Consider the following 14,267-nt stretch of genomic DNA (forward strand, 5'->3'; position numbering starts at 1 on the left):
TAATGCTCAGATCTTACATAGCAAAGGGTAAACCTTACCACATTAGTGCCTCATCCTGAAGAGGAGCACTACTAGGTGTCAGCAAAAAAAAAAACCAAACAAAAAAAAAAAAACGAGGAGTACTTGTGGCACCTTAGAGACTAACAAATTTATTTGGGCATAAGCTTTTGTGGGCTAAAACCCACTATATCCCACTGCATGCATCCGATAAACAGTAGGAAAATATATATATATATATATATATATATATATACACACATATACATACACACACACACACACACACACAGAGAATATCATGTTCATAGATTTGTTAGCCTCTAAGGTGCCACAAGTACTCCTTGGTTTTTGTTTTTGTTTTTTTTTTTAAACACTACTAGGTGTATGTACATACAACATATGACATCAGACCGAAACTGCATAGTTTCACTTGAGAGCAAACATTTCAAACCGAGCAATATTAGTCAACGCATCATAGAACTTATTCAAATACGGGCCCAGTTTGGGATCATTTATAGCTGAAATTAGTTAGCTTTTAAACACTGAAGCAATTTCAAATCAAACCTTTCATTTCACACGTAGAAATAAATACAAACATTCAACAGGTTAACTCCACCTCTTTCCCCCTCGGGAAAAGAAGCGATTACACATAGCAGCAGCAGCAGCATTGCTGACAGAGGTCGAAGTACACACCCCACAACATGCACCTGCACCTTAAACACCTACACATCAGGTGGAGAAGTTTCTCAAGGGCTAGCACCACCCAAAGTCATAAAACAGCAGCAACTTCCCCAGCTGATTCAGAGGCGGCGACTGAAAAATCCTGTATTACAGGGCTTTAAATCTAGCTACATTTTTTCCCCCCTTCTCGTCTCGTGTCCCTCCTACAAGGGCATCTCCTTTCTAAGCACAAAGACGGCCCAAATACAAAACACACACCCCACGCCTCGGACACATTTCCCCTCCCCACCCTGCTCCAAGCACATCCGCCCGGCCTCCCCAGGGGCTTCGAACCCCCCCTTTTCCCTGCGCTCAAACAGTTGCTTCAACTCTTTTTTTTTTTTTTTTTTTTTTTAAACCAACCACAAGTGTAGCATCTAAAAAGAAACCTCGGCAAAGAGCCCGGGCCATAAAACAACAGGGAGGCGCTAGGGCGGACCCGCACCTGAGTTAACGACCCCACCGAGCCGCTTCCAAAGGCAACTTCGCTCGCCCCCCAGGTCCTGAAGGGCTCAAACCGGCACCATCATAAAGCGAAGGGGGAAACCCCCCAGGCCAGCCTGGTCCTCCCCTCCTCTGCGCTCTCTCTGAGCGCCAGCCACGCGCCCAACAGATGGGAGCCCTTGGGGGGACCCGCAGGAGGCCGGCGCCAATCCTCCCAGTCAGCAGCACCCAACAGGGGAGGGGGACGAGGAGCTTCGTGCTACCTGAGGCTCCCCCACCACAGCGGGGAGGGCACTAACTGTCAGGAGCAAGCAGCTCCCCCCCCCCCTTCCCGGGGTGAAATGGGCTGAACGCGGGACACCCCCCGAGCGGGCAACAGCCTCCCACGAGAGACTGGGGGAGCGTGACACAGGGGGGCGGACAGCAACCGACCGACACGGGGCGCTCCTCGCGGCCCGAGGAGCTGGCTTTAGAGCACGAGCACCGCCACGCCAAGGGCGATGGGGGAGGGGGGGGGCTGCTCCCCTGGGGTGCTGGGACGAGCCTCTTACCTTGGACGAAGCAGCCGCAGCTCTGGCAGACATTTTGTTTCCTTCCTTCCCCAGAGTAGCGCGTGTCTCTCTCTAACCACTCCAGCCGGGCAGAGAGGAATTCCCCCCCTCCTCCTGCGTCTCACACAGCTGCCCAAATAAACATCGCCCAGGGAGAGCGGAGGCAAGTTGGACAAAAGTCCAGCTTCTCAATATTCCTCCTCCGCGGGGAGGGCTGGCGCTCCCCTGGCCAGGAGCTCTGCGGCGCGCCGGACCGGCGGCTCCGTGCTGCGGGGGGGGAGGGAGCTAATGCACTTCCCCAGCGTCTGCCCCTGCAATGGCAGGTCCGCTTCCTCTCCCCTTCTCCCAGCTGCAGCTACATGCCTTTCTCTCCAAGCAACCACTGACATGTCCGACTGCTGGGACTGCCCATTCTCCGGCTTGCCTGGAGGGGGGGGGGGGAGCTTGTTTCTCAGTCACGCTTCCCCAGCTCTCCCTCCCCCCAGGCCACATGGCACCGCACAGGAGTGAAAAACCAAAGCCCTGACGCTGAGCACCCCCTACCCAAGCTTGTCTCTGGGCAGGAGTCTCGTTGACAGCAGCTTGCCACCCTCCTCCTCTCCCCATTCTTTCCTGCGCTTTGGTTTGGACTGCAGACACTGGTGACTGGAGCAAAGAGTTTCCTAGACCACACAAGCCTATCAGGGACTAGGGGGATGGTTTGAAATGCATGGAACAGAGCAAGGCTGGGATGGAGTTCATTATAGAGAGAATAAAACAGGGCCAACCTAGCACAAAGGAAGAGGATCACCCCCTGCCCTTAGGAGTGGAGTCAGCGGCACAGGAGTTATGGAAACATTCTGGGGAGTTCAAAACAGACCAGGTTAATAGGTCTGTTATTCGGCATCACGCACCACTACACTTGCTGTAAGAGTTGGGAAGGAAAAAATATTTATCCAGGCTTAGTTAAAAAAAAAAAAAATTGCTGTCGCTTTGTATGATTTCCATTTTCTGTAATTTGTGGTCTGACTTGATTTTCACTATGGTGTTTATTTTACTTTTCAAATACTAGAGAGATGCAAAGATATTACACAGAGCCTTGTACCTAGCAAAGTCATTTCCCTGGGCAAAGTGAGTGCAAAATGGGTTTAAAGCACTTCCAAATCAGTATGGCAGCATTTTACATGCACTTTGCACCCATTTGGCTAGGTGCAGATGACTACACAGGTTCAAGGGAGTAGAGAATCAGGTCACAATATTTTTTCTATTGTACTTTCTCACGGACAGCTTCAAATGGAATCTCAAGCTCTTGACCACTTTACCAATCCTTCCAACCTTAAATAACGTCCCTAAGAGCTTAAACAAGGCAAATATTTAATCATTCTTTTAATCTCTCTTTTACATTTACCAAACTTTATGGGCCCTGCACTGAAATGTATTTTCTTTTGAAAAAAATTTCCAGAAAATAATTTATACAAATTTAGGAGTCGTCAGAATTCAACATGGAGAAACAGGTTCTCAGCTATGCTCAAGTAGCGCTGGGCATAGTTCTGTTGCGGGAGACCATTGTAGCCTTCCCTGATCCTGGGGCAAACTCTGTGCCAGCCCACTCCCTAGCATATATTAGGGTAGCTACAAGGCTGTTCTACACTATACTGGCTGCTAGTCACCCTCAGGGGCTCTTCTGGCAGTTGGAGATTACTGGGGCGTACGGATGTCCTAGCCATGCTCTTTTTTTTTCTTCTTTTTTTTCTTTTTTCCCCAAACATCCCCTGTGTTGGAGAGGAGGAACGATCCACTGGCCAGGTCTGCTGACTTTAGAACAGCATTGCACAAGGACAGAAGTGCAAACCTACACTTATGGTTTTATTAATTATCTGAAATAACTTTGAGCTTTGCTTCATATTTCTTTTGATACATTTACATTCTGGTTAAGAAGAAAGGTCATGTTTTATAACCACATATTCAATTTACATTGTCTACAAGTACACACAGAGAGGGGCAGGAAGGAAAGGGTGTGATCACAACAGGACAGAACCAGAAAACTCCAAAGTGCGGAAAAGCAGGGGGAAAAACTTAGTACGGGAAAAAAGGAGAGTGGCCCCAAAGAAGGGAAGACAACCCATGAGATTCAGGGAGATGGAAAGAATCAGATGGAAACAGAGATTAAAGAGTGAGAAATGGGAATAGGGTGGGAGAAAGAGGGACTCGCTGAATTAGAGTGAGCAGAGGGCAAGAAGAGAGTTCTGTGGAGGGAAAGAGAGATGAGGTGGATAGCTGAGGAAGAGAACAGAATGGGGAAGAAAAAGAAAAATTACCATAATGAATTCAGATGCTGAAAAATACTGGGGGGGAAAGAGAGACAAATAAACAAAAGAAACTCTCAAGCAAAGAGAGAACAGAACAAACAGGAAGATGTAGTCAGTTACTTTTTATTGTTTTATAGAAAACTGGATGCCAAAATATTACAAATGAGCATATTTTATTGCATTCATCAAGAGACCTAGGGGGCATGATTCTCTAGGACATGCAGAAGAGAGACTGGGTATGGATAAGAGTTGATCTGTGTATTCCTGCCATTCTGGAGGAGGAGATAACCAGTTTTGTCCTGATTGCTCATGGGTCTGGGATTTTTTAAACAAGGTTGGGGCTAGTTATCTAAATATTTCTTTATACAGTGTCTGCTTCTGTCAGTATCTGTTAGGTCTACGGTGCACTTGGTATTTTAATATAACATAACCTGCCCCAATGTTAAATCATGCTAGCACAAGATTTCAGATAAGTACCAGCGGATGCAGAATTTTTTACATAAGCTTTTCGTTTTTAAATGTTATTAAATTTTCCAGAGTGCAGAGAAACTGCTCCTGCCATTTCAAAATATCATTTCCTTGAGAAGAACCTTTGCATTTTCTCACTGCTTTTGGCTTCCTCCAGCCTCTCCCTCTTCCAGCTGGCTAGATGTGGGCCAAAGGATTTATATCTAAATTTGTGGCTTAGCCCCTCTGTAAGTAAAATAAGAAAGATAATTTTAATGGTTACTTTTAAATCAGCTAGAGTGCTTTTTAACTTCCCCTTACCAAACACAGTGAGAACATTATGCTTTAAAAAGTTATAACAATAAAAAGATTTCCTGAGGAATGTCCTTTATTTTCCAAAGAATTTTCAAACTCTTTGGGCAAATAACTATGGCCCCAATCCTTCAACTGGTTCAGCATAAGCAAAGCCTTGCACCCAGAATATTACCAAACCCAACTGTTCAAAAATCAAGAGTTGGGGACTCCAAAAATTGAGATTTACTTAAAAATCATGAGATTTTTGAAAATAATATAGTTGGAGTTCTTTTTATTTACCTTTTGAACCTTTATAGGTCACATTTTCAAGCTCATCTCTGCAACCATGAGGGCTAGAGATTTGCTTTATACTTTTAATAAAAGCTGAAATTCTGGTATAGTCACATGATTCCAAAGTTGAAAAATACCAAATACACAACTATATACACAACTGGGGGATTTAGCCTCCCCCACAAAATCAGTAATTGCATTAATCAATAAATAAAGGAAATACTGAGGTAATTTAGCCCTATCTCCCCCACGTACACTAAAAAAACATTGCTTACACCCCCGAAATGTCATGAGAGTTGGCAATACTGCATGCATGCAGAACCTTGTTGACTTTAGTGGGAATCTGGGTGCACATAGAGATCTTAAGAGATCTAATTGCAGGATCAGAGTCTTTATTATGTTCACTTCAGTTAGTAATAATGGGACCTTATCCCACACTCTTTTCAGAGGTTAAAATCCTGTTGAAGTCAATGGTCTCCTTACTTTGGCTTATTAAGGATTGCAGGACTGGGTTCCATCTTCCTTATTCTTAAAGAAATAAAAAGTATGCAACTATTCTTTTCATAACTATCTGTTGGCAGATATCTAGAAGTATTTAATTATGTTTTTTATCTTGGGCAAGAGAGTTTAAAAAAACACCTTGTATGATTCAAACAGTAATAATTCTTAAGAAGTTCATGCCAAGATGAATAAAATTTGTATTCATTTAAAGGACACAGACAAACCATCACATGTGTGGATTCTTAACTCTAATTTATGGTATATGCACAGCATACACTAAGATGACAGGAAGTCTGTTCTGTAATTTCTCATGATTTAACTTTTCTGATTGTTTATGTCAAGAAAGAAAGGAAACTGAAAAACCACAGCGGCTGTACAGATAATTTCCTCTGTGGTTTTCTGGTGTCTGTGGCCCAAAAAGAGAACAATTTTACAAAGGTTTCACACACAAAGGAGTGAAATCTTTGTAAATAAATGTATATAATATTGTATATTACATTTTTGTGAAAATTGCTAAGATTCAGGATTTTCAGTAATGAAGGAGGAAGGGACAGAGTGGAATACACACTTCAACCACAGGAAAAAGAAGAACATCAGGTACAAAAATTAGCAGGCTTCCTCATTAAGAAATTGTAAGGTGGTTAGAGAAATCAGTGGGACCATCCATGTGCTTAAAATTAGGCATATGCTTAAGAACCTTGCTGAACTGAGTCCTTAGGGAATAAAGTTCATGTGTTATTGATGTCTAGTGAGTACTGATTTTTTTTTAATTCTCTGAGATCAAAGAGCTATACTCATATATTTCCTTTCCCTATAAAAAAAACAACTGTACGCCGCTTCAATCTCCACCCCATACACACTGCAGAAGACTTTCAAAATGTTTTGTCTGTGTGTGTGTGTAGCTGTCACACAGTCTTCCAAGAACCCACTCTCTCTCATTGAATAGAACTACTGGGCCAGGGCAATACTGCAAATACATAATCACTAATCTATGCTGTTTTTATATACTGATCCAGCATGTGTAGTCTATGTTTCTCTCAGTGAATGCCAAAATGCCAGATATGCTTAACTTGTATTGCTCCATTTGTTTTTTCTGACTTATTAGGTGGAAGAGGGAAGGTGGAAGTAATAAAAGACAGCTGTGAAACTTAATAGGGCCTATGTTTACTCCTTGTGTCGCTACATCCACATCAGTGATGTTAAACTAAAGATGAATCTCGTCCAAAGGCATGAAAATATGTTCCAGCCATCAAACACTGTTACTAGTCGTGTATTGTTTTATTCACTACTGCATTCAAAGCACTCTCACAGCACCATGTACGTGGTATGTGGGTAGTATTTAATTCCTACGTATTTTTGTCCTGACAAAAGATACCTTCTACATAAGAACAACAGTCCATCTTCACATAAAGCTTATTATTACCAGAATTTAGTATGAACATCAGTCTAAAGATCTTTTTCTCTTTCAAGCTACAAACTTTTTGGAAAGGCAGCCCAAAGGTGGCCCTGTTTTTTATGTTAGCAAAAGCATTTAATTTATTTCACTTTTTGATAAGCAATAATGTATTCACAATCAATATTTTTCAGAAATGATTGCACACTATAAAATGGCCAAACTGCTTTCTGAAAGCCAAGCAAAAAACCCCAAATATCCACAAAGATAAAGCTGTGAGTGTCTGCTTTGTAAGGGTGTGGTTTTCCTGTTCCTGAATTGTTTTGAAACTTGAATTTGCATCTCTGTTCTCTAAAACACAGCACACAAATGTCCCTGTTATGATGATGCTACTTTAATCCAAAAGAAAGTGTTGTGACACATATTGCTGATGAGAAGGATATATATCTTGAACAGGAAAACATACATTCAAATTGTTATTTGATAATGAAGATGACCAGAAAAATACCCTAAAGACTTGAGATCTTGTTTCCTAATTCTTTTTATTATAAAGGTTTAATTGCCTTTAATTGCCATTACGAGAGTTTAGAAAACTAGATGTGCAACTTTCTATTGTTTATTCTCTCCAGATTTCTCCCTTTTTTAATTCTTTCCCCTTTCTTCTCACAGTTTTTTTGTACTCAGTTTTATCCCCAAGAATGCACATCCATACCTCCATAAAGGTAGAGGGGTTATCAGCAACCCTTCATGGAGAGGGACCTGGCTATCTAAAATACCTCCAGTGTTAGCCCTGCCTTCAGTTGGTATCTATGTTCTGACACCACTTCTTGTTCCATCAGTGAGAAAGTTTGCCATTGATTTCAACATAGGCACAAAGAGTGATAAAGATCTTGATGATGTGGCCCTTAGGATGTTGAACTCTGACCACCTGGATACCTGCCTTTGCTTATTCTTATTCTTAGCTTATTCTTAAATCAGCTAAAAGAACATTTTCAGACTGTGAATCATCTTGATCACTGTTTGCTTCAGTGCATGAAACAACTCCTTTTAATGATGCCACTTTGGCTTTTTAATATTGTATTCTTCTATTTTATGATGGATTAATTTTGTACAGTACTATAGCCATTTACCTAGTAAAATCAAAAGCTTTCTATGGGGTGCTTTACAAATAAATAAACCATTCTTATTTTGTATTATTTTGCAAAAAGGATATTAAGCCAGATACATGAGCGTCTCAGACATATATCTATGCTATAAAATTTTCAAATGGTTTATATTTTAACTAAAAATGTTAGCCCTATATATCAGTTATTCATATTCTGCCATCTGAAACATGAATATCTAAAGCAAATTTATTGAGCACCATATAGTGAACACTTTGGTTGGAGTAACTAGTGCTTCTAAATGCGCAGCCGCTAGAGAACTGTCTGGTTACTTGTGATATTACATATTTTTATATTTCAGCTAAGGAAGTCAGAAATCCAACAGCAAAATTGAGCTGTCAGGGGGAACATGTGGATTTTTGATACTCTCTTGTGCAATATACTCTATCTATTTGTCTTCCTATGTGACTGGTGTAGTGTGAATAATACTCATCTTTAAAAAGCTATCTGAATACAATTCATGACAAGTTACAAATAGAGGTTAAACATTCTTCATTTTATTTAACTCTTTCAGAATACATCATGCAAGAGAGCTGGATGGAAATTTCTTATGTGGGACGAGGCTGTGGTTTTCCCTGACACGTAATTGTCAGGGCAGGGAAAGGCATGTCACATGTTGGCTTTGGTATGTCATACAACTCGAGATGGTCAACAAGTGACTTGCTGTGAAATAATGAAATCCCTACTGCAATACCGTACAGTATGTACTGGCCAAGCATATAGCACTGCTGGTCTAAAAGTATTTTTTGCTTGTAACATAGAGAAATAGGATATGAGAAGTGTAGGAAAACAGTTACATGGCCATTTTTTTGCGCTCCTTAGCAGACATGCAGTTACTAAGGTTTGGTCTACACTACGAGTTTAAGTCGGATTTAGCAGCATTAAATCCGAATTACTCCTGCACCCGTCCACACAACGAAGCCATTTTTCGACATAAAGGGCTCCTAAAACAGATTTCTGTACTCCTCCCCAATGAGGGGATTAGCGCGGAAATCGACATCACCGTTTCGAATTAGGATTAGTGTGGACACAATTCGAAGGTATTGGCCTCCGGGAGCTATCCCACAGTGCACCATTGTGACTGCTCACTCTGAACTCAGATGCACTGGCCAGGTGTACAGGAAAAGCCCCGGGAACTTTTGAATCTCATTTCCTGTTTGGCCAGGCGAGCTCATCAGCACAGGTGACCATGCAGAACTCATCAGCACAGGTGACCATTCAGTCCCACAATCGAAAAAGAGCTCCAGCATGGACCAAACGGAAGGTACTGGATCTGATTGCTGTATGGGGAGAGGAATCCATGCTATCAGAACTACGTTCCAAAAGACAAAATGCCAAAACATTTCAAAAAATCTCAGAGGCCATGAGGGACAGAGGCTACATCAGGGATGCAACACAGTGCCGCGTGAAACTTAAGGAACTCAGACAAGCGTACCAGAAAACCAAAGAATCAAACAGACGGTCTGGGACAGAGCCCCAGACATGACGCTTCTATGCTGAGCTGCATGCAACTCTAGAGGGGGCCGCCACCACTATCCCACTCCTGTCCGTGGACTCCGAGGATGGGATACTCTCCGCCATGGCTGAGGATTTTGCAGATGGGGAAGATGAGGAGGAGGATGAGCTTGGGGAGAGCACACAGCACACCGTTTTCCTGACAGCCAGGATCTTTTTATCATTCTGACTGAAATACCCTCCCAACCCAATGAAGAAGAAGAAGGAGAAGGGACCTCTGGTGAGTGTACCTTTTTAAATATAATATATGTTATAAAACCAAGCGTTTTTTAATGATTAAATAGCCCTGAGGACTTGGGATGCATTCGTGGCCAGTACTGCTACTGGAAAAATCTGTTAACATGTCTGGAGATAGAGTGGAAATCTTCCAGGGACATCTCCATGAAGCTCTCCTGGAGGTACTCTAAAAGCCTTTGCAGAAGGTTTCTGGGGAGAGCAGCCTTATTCCATCCTCCATGGTAGGACACTTTACCACGCCATGCTAGTAATACATGCTAGTAGCAAGTAATCTGGTATCATTGCATGACAAAGCCTGGCAGCGTATGGTCCTGGTGTTTGCTGGCATTCAAGCAACATCTGTTCTTTATCTCTCTGTGTTATCCTCAGGAGAGTGATATCGTTCATAGTAACCTGGTTGAAATAAGGGAATTTGATTAAGGGGTCATTCAGAGGTGCCCGTTCCTACTGGGCTGTTTGCCTGTGGGTGAAAAGAAATCCCTTCCCCAGTTAGCCACGCAGTGGGAGGGGAGGCCATTGGCGCTGAGCTGTTCGCATTTGGCTACCAGGGATCTTCCCTGATACCAGCCACGCGGTGGGGGGAGGGGAAAAGCAATCATCCCAGATAATTGGATGGGAGGAGGGGGTTAGTTTGGTTTCTGCTGCTGCACGTTAAAGGAAAACTGCAGCAGTAAATGGCCAGCTCAATGGGCTTTGCTTGGTATGGGAAAGGAGGGGGCTGCTGTTATGAAGGTTGCAGAAGCCAAAAGACTATGACTTACCATGGCCACCTGCAAGCCAAATTCTGTTGCCTGGCCGTGTGTATGTGATCTCTAACACCAAAGCTGCAGGCACTCAATATAAGATACAAAATGCGACCTTGTACCAAAATCTCATGTGCTATGTAATGTGAATAGTGTTGTTCACCATGAAAGAGTATAGCCGTTGTTCTGTAAAATGTATCTTTTTAAATACCTCACTCCCTTTTTTTCCTCCAGTAGCTGCAAATGTTTCAAGCCTCCCTCCTCCATCCCAGAGGCTCTCTCAGATAAGGCGGCGAAAAAAATGCACGCGCGAAAAATAAGCACGGCCAAAAAAATGACATTGTCTGAGCTCATGCTGTCATCCGGCACTGACAGAGCTGTGTGGAGGGACACAATAGCAGAGTACAGGACGGTGGCCAATGAACGTGAGGAGAGGTGGCGGCAGGAAGATCAGAGAAGGCATGAGGAAATGCTGGGGATACTGTGGGATCAAACGGACATGCTCCGGTGTCTGGTGGAGGTTCATGAACGGCAGCAGGATGACAGATTGCCACTGCACTCATTGCTTAACTGCCCTCCCTCCTCTTCAAGTTCCATAGCCTCCCCACCCAGACACCCAAGAACACGGGGTGGGAGGCTCCGGGCACCCAACCACTCCACCCCAGTGGACAGCCCAAGCAACAGAAGGCTGGCATTCAATAAGTTTTAAAGCGGCCTTTTCCTTCCCTCCTACCCTTCTCCCACACCCCACTCGGGCTACCTTGTGAGTTATCTCCCTATTTTTATAATCAATTAATAAAGAATACATGGTTTTTAAACGATAGTGACTTTATTTCCTTTGCAAGCAATCTGTGATTGAAGGTGGGAGGGCAGGTGGCTTACAGGGAATTAGAGTCAACCAAGGGGACGGGTTTTCATTAAGGAGAAACAAACAGAAGTGTCACACAGTACCCTGGCCAGTCATGAAACTGGTTTTCAAAGCTTTTGTGATGCGCACCGCTTCCTGCTGTGCTCTTCTAACTGCCCTGGTGTCTGGTTGTGCGTATTCAGTGGCCAGGCGATTTGCATCAACCTCCCACCCCGCCATAAACATCTCCCCCTTACTCTCACAAAGATTGTGGAGCACACAACAAGCAGCAATAATAATGAGAATATTGGTTTCGCTGAGGTCTGAGCGAGTCAGTAAATTGCACCAGCAACCCTTTAAATGTCCAAATGCACAATCTACCACCATTCTGCACTTGCTCAGCCTATAGTTGAACAGCTCCTGACTACTGTCCAGGGTGCCTGTGTACGGCTTCATGAGACATGGCATTAAGGGGTAGGCTGGGTCCCCAAGGATAACTATTGGCATTTCAACATCCCCAACAGTTATTTTCTGGTCTGGGAAGTAAATCCCTTCCTGCAGCCATTTAAACAGACCAGAGTTCCTGAAGACGTGAGCATCATGAACCTTTCACAGCCATCCCACATTGATGTTGGTGAAACGTCCCTTGTGATCCACCAGTGCTTGCAGCACCACTGAAAATTACCCCTTGCGGTTTATGTACTGGCTGCCCTGGTTGTCCGGTCCCAAGATAGGGCTATGCATTCCGTCTATAGCCCTACCACAGTTAGGGAATCCCATTGCAGCAAAGCCATCTAGTATGACCTGCACATTTCCCAGAGTCACTACCTTTGATAGCAGCAGCTCGGTGATTGCGTTGGCTACTTGCATCACAGCAAGCCCCACAGTAGATTTGCCCACTCCAAATTGATTCCCGACTGATTGGTAGCTGTCTGGCATGGCAAGCTTCCACAGGGCTATCACCACTCACTTGTGAACTGTGAGGGTTGCTCTCATCTTGGTATTCTTGCGCTTCAGGGCAGGGGAAAGCAAGTCACATAGTTCCATGAAAGTGCCATTACACATGCGAAAGTTTCGGAGCCACTGGGAATCATCCCAGACCTGCAACACTATGTGGTACCACCACTCTGTGCTTGTTTCCCTGGCTCAGAATCGGCATTCCACAGCATGTGCCTGCCACATTAACACCATGATCTCCAAATTGTGGGGGGAATGCAGTTTTAGAGAAAAGTGTGTTCAGGGCCTCATCACCATGCGACCATCGCCTCCTCGCCTCATTTTTCTGGTGCTGGTTCTGCATACACTGCACGATAATGCACGAGGTGTTTACAATGGTCATAACTGCTGGGGTGAGCTGAACGGGCTCCATGCTTGCTGTGTTATGGCGTCTGCTCCTGCTCGGGCGCTATCCTCAAGGAAATGGGCGCAAAACGATTGTTAGCCATTGCTCTGGCGGAGGGAGGGGAGACTGAAAACATGGTTTACAGGGGGTTGGCTTACAGGGAATTAAAATCAACAACGGGGGTGGCTTTGTGAGAAACAAAATGGTCCCCTCAAGGACAGAATTCAAAACCTCAAGGATAGAATTCAAAACTGGATTTAGCAGGCCGTTGATTTCACGGCGGGAGGGAGGAGAAAATGAATACAAAACAAATCTGGTCTATTTCTTGTTTTGATCCACTTCATCTATCTTTTTACATCTTGCTGGCAGCAGACTGTGCAGTATGACCGCTAGCCATTGTCATCACCTGGGTGCTCGGCAGAAGACGGTGCAGTATGACTGCTGGCCATCGTGTTCTGCTGGCTGCAGATTAAAAGACAGTGCACTGCCGGTAGGACTGAATTGCCATGAGACGAAACTTAAAAAGGAAATGACCTGGCTGAGTCACTCCCATGTTTGCCCAGGCACCCTTGACCTCATCGAGGTCGGTTAAAAGAGCACCCTGGACTACGTCAAGGACGGCTACCAGTCATACTGCACTGTCTGCTACCAAAAAGCAATAAACTGTTGCAGTACCGCGTCTGCAAGCACCCAGGAGACGTACGGTGACAGTGAGCTGAGTGGGCTCCATGGTTGCTGTGGTATGGCGTCTGCACAGGTAGCTCAAGAAAAAAGGTGCAAAACAATTGTTTGCCCTTGCTTTCACGGAGGGAGGGAGGGAAGGCGGGCCTGACGATATGTACCCAGAACCACCCACGACAATGTTTTAGCCCCATCAGGCACTGGGATTTCTACCCAGAATTCAAATGGGCGGCGGAGACTGCAGGAACTGTGGGAACTACAGTGCAACGCTCCGGAAGTCGACGGTTGCCTCAGTACTGTGGACACACTCCGCTGACTACATGCGCTTAGAGCATTTGTGTGGGGACACACACAATCGACTGAATAAAAACGCTTTCTACAAAACCGACTTCTATAAATTCAACCTAATTTCATAGTGTAGACAAGGCCTAAGATTCCTGGCTAGTCAAAGGAAAGAGGACCGTGGAGCCAGGGTTGCTTAGGAAGAGGAGTGTTTTGAGGGACTGGAAACAGTGAGCCACTGAAATTTAAACCAGGTTCACATGGAAATCCAGCAGATAAGTTTTCCATGGGACCAGGCTCCTGGCAATTCACACTGAATCCTTATGCATCCAATAGAGAACATTTTCAATCTTGAAAATTTTGGACAGGTCCAGTGCCCACTGAAGCCAATAGGAGTCTATCCATTGATTCCCTCGGTGTTGGATTTAGCCCTTTGTGCACTGGGTGCACAGAGTTTCACATGTGTGAACTGCTGTAGGGCTTTGGTTCTTAAAAATTCTAAGAACTCCAAATCATGGAAGGCACTAA

At 44.2% G+C, this 14,267-nt stretch overlaps 1 protein-coding gene across 13 annotated transcripts in view; it reads right to left on the bottom strand.

Annotated features, from left to right (window-relative positions):
• TJP1 (tight junction protein 1) overlaps positions 1-14,267 on the bottom strand; it is a 308,480-nt gene that overhangs the window by 146,293 nt on the left and 147,920 nt on the right. For 3 of the 13 annotated variants that reach the window (XM_038418340.2, XM_038418339.2, XM_038418338.2), the window contains exon 1: positions 1,716-2,120. The exons of 6 other annotated variants lie outside the window; for them this stretch is intronic. In XM_038418340.2, the coding sequence (XP_038274268.1) occupies positions 1,716-1,748 (33 nt within the window). In that variant the 5' untranslated portion in view covers positions 1,749-2,120. Of the gene's footprint in view, positions 1-1,165; positions 1,189-1,715; positions 2,349-14,267 lie in introns of those variants that run through there. 4 more of the 13 variants (XM_043493217.1, XM_043493214.1, XM_043493215.1 and 1 more) reach the window with 3 other exon arrangements.

This window comes from Dermochelys coriacea, chromosome 10 (genome assembly GCF_009764565.3).
Source record: "Dermochelys coriacea isolate rDerCor1 chromosome 10, rDerCor1.pri.v4, whole genome shotgun sequence".
Taxonomy (NCBI): domain Eukaryota; kingdom Metazoa; phylum Chordata; order Testudines; family Dermochelyidae; genus Dermochelys; species Dermochelys coriacea.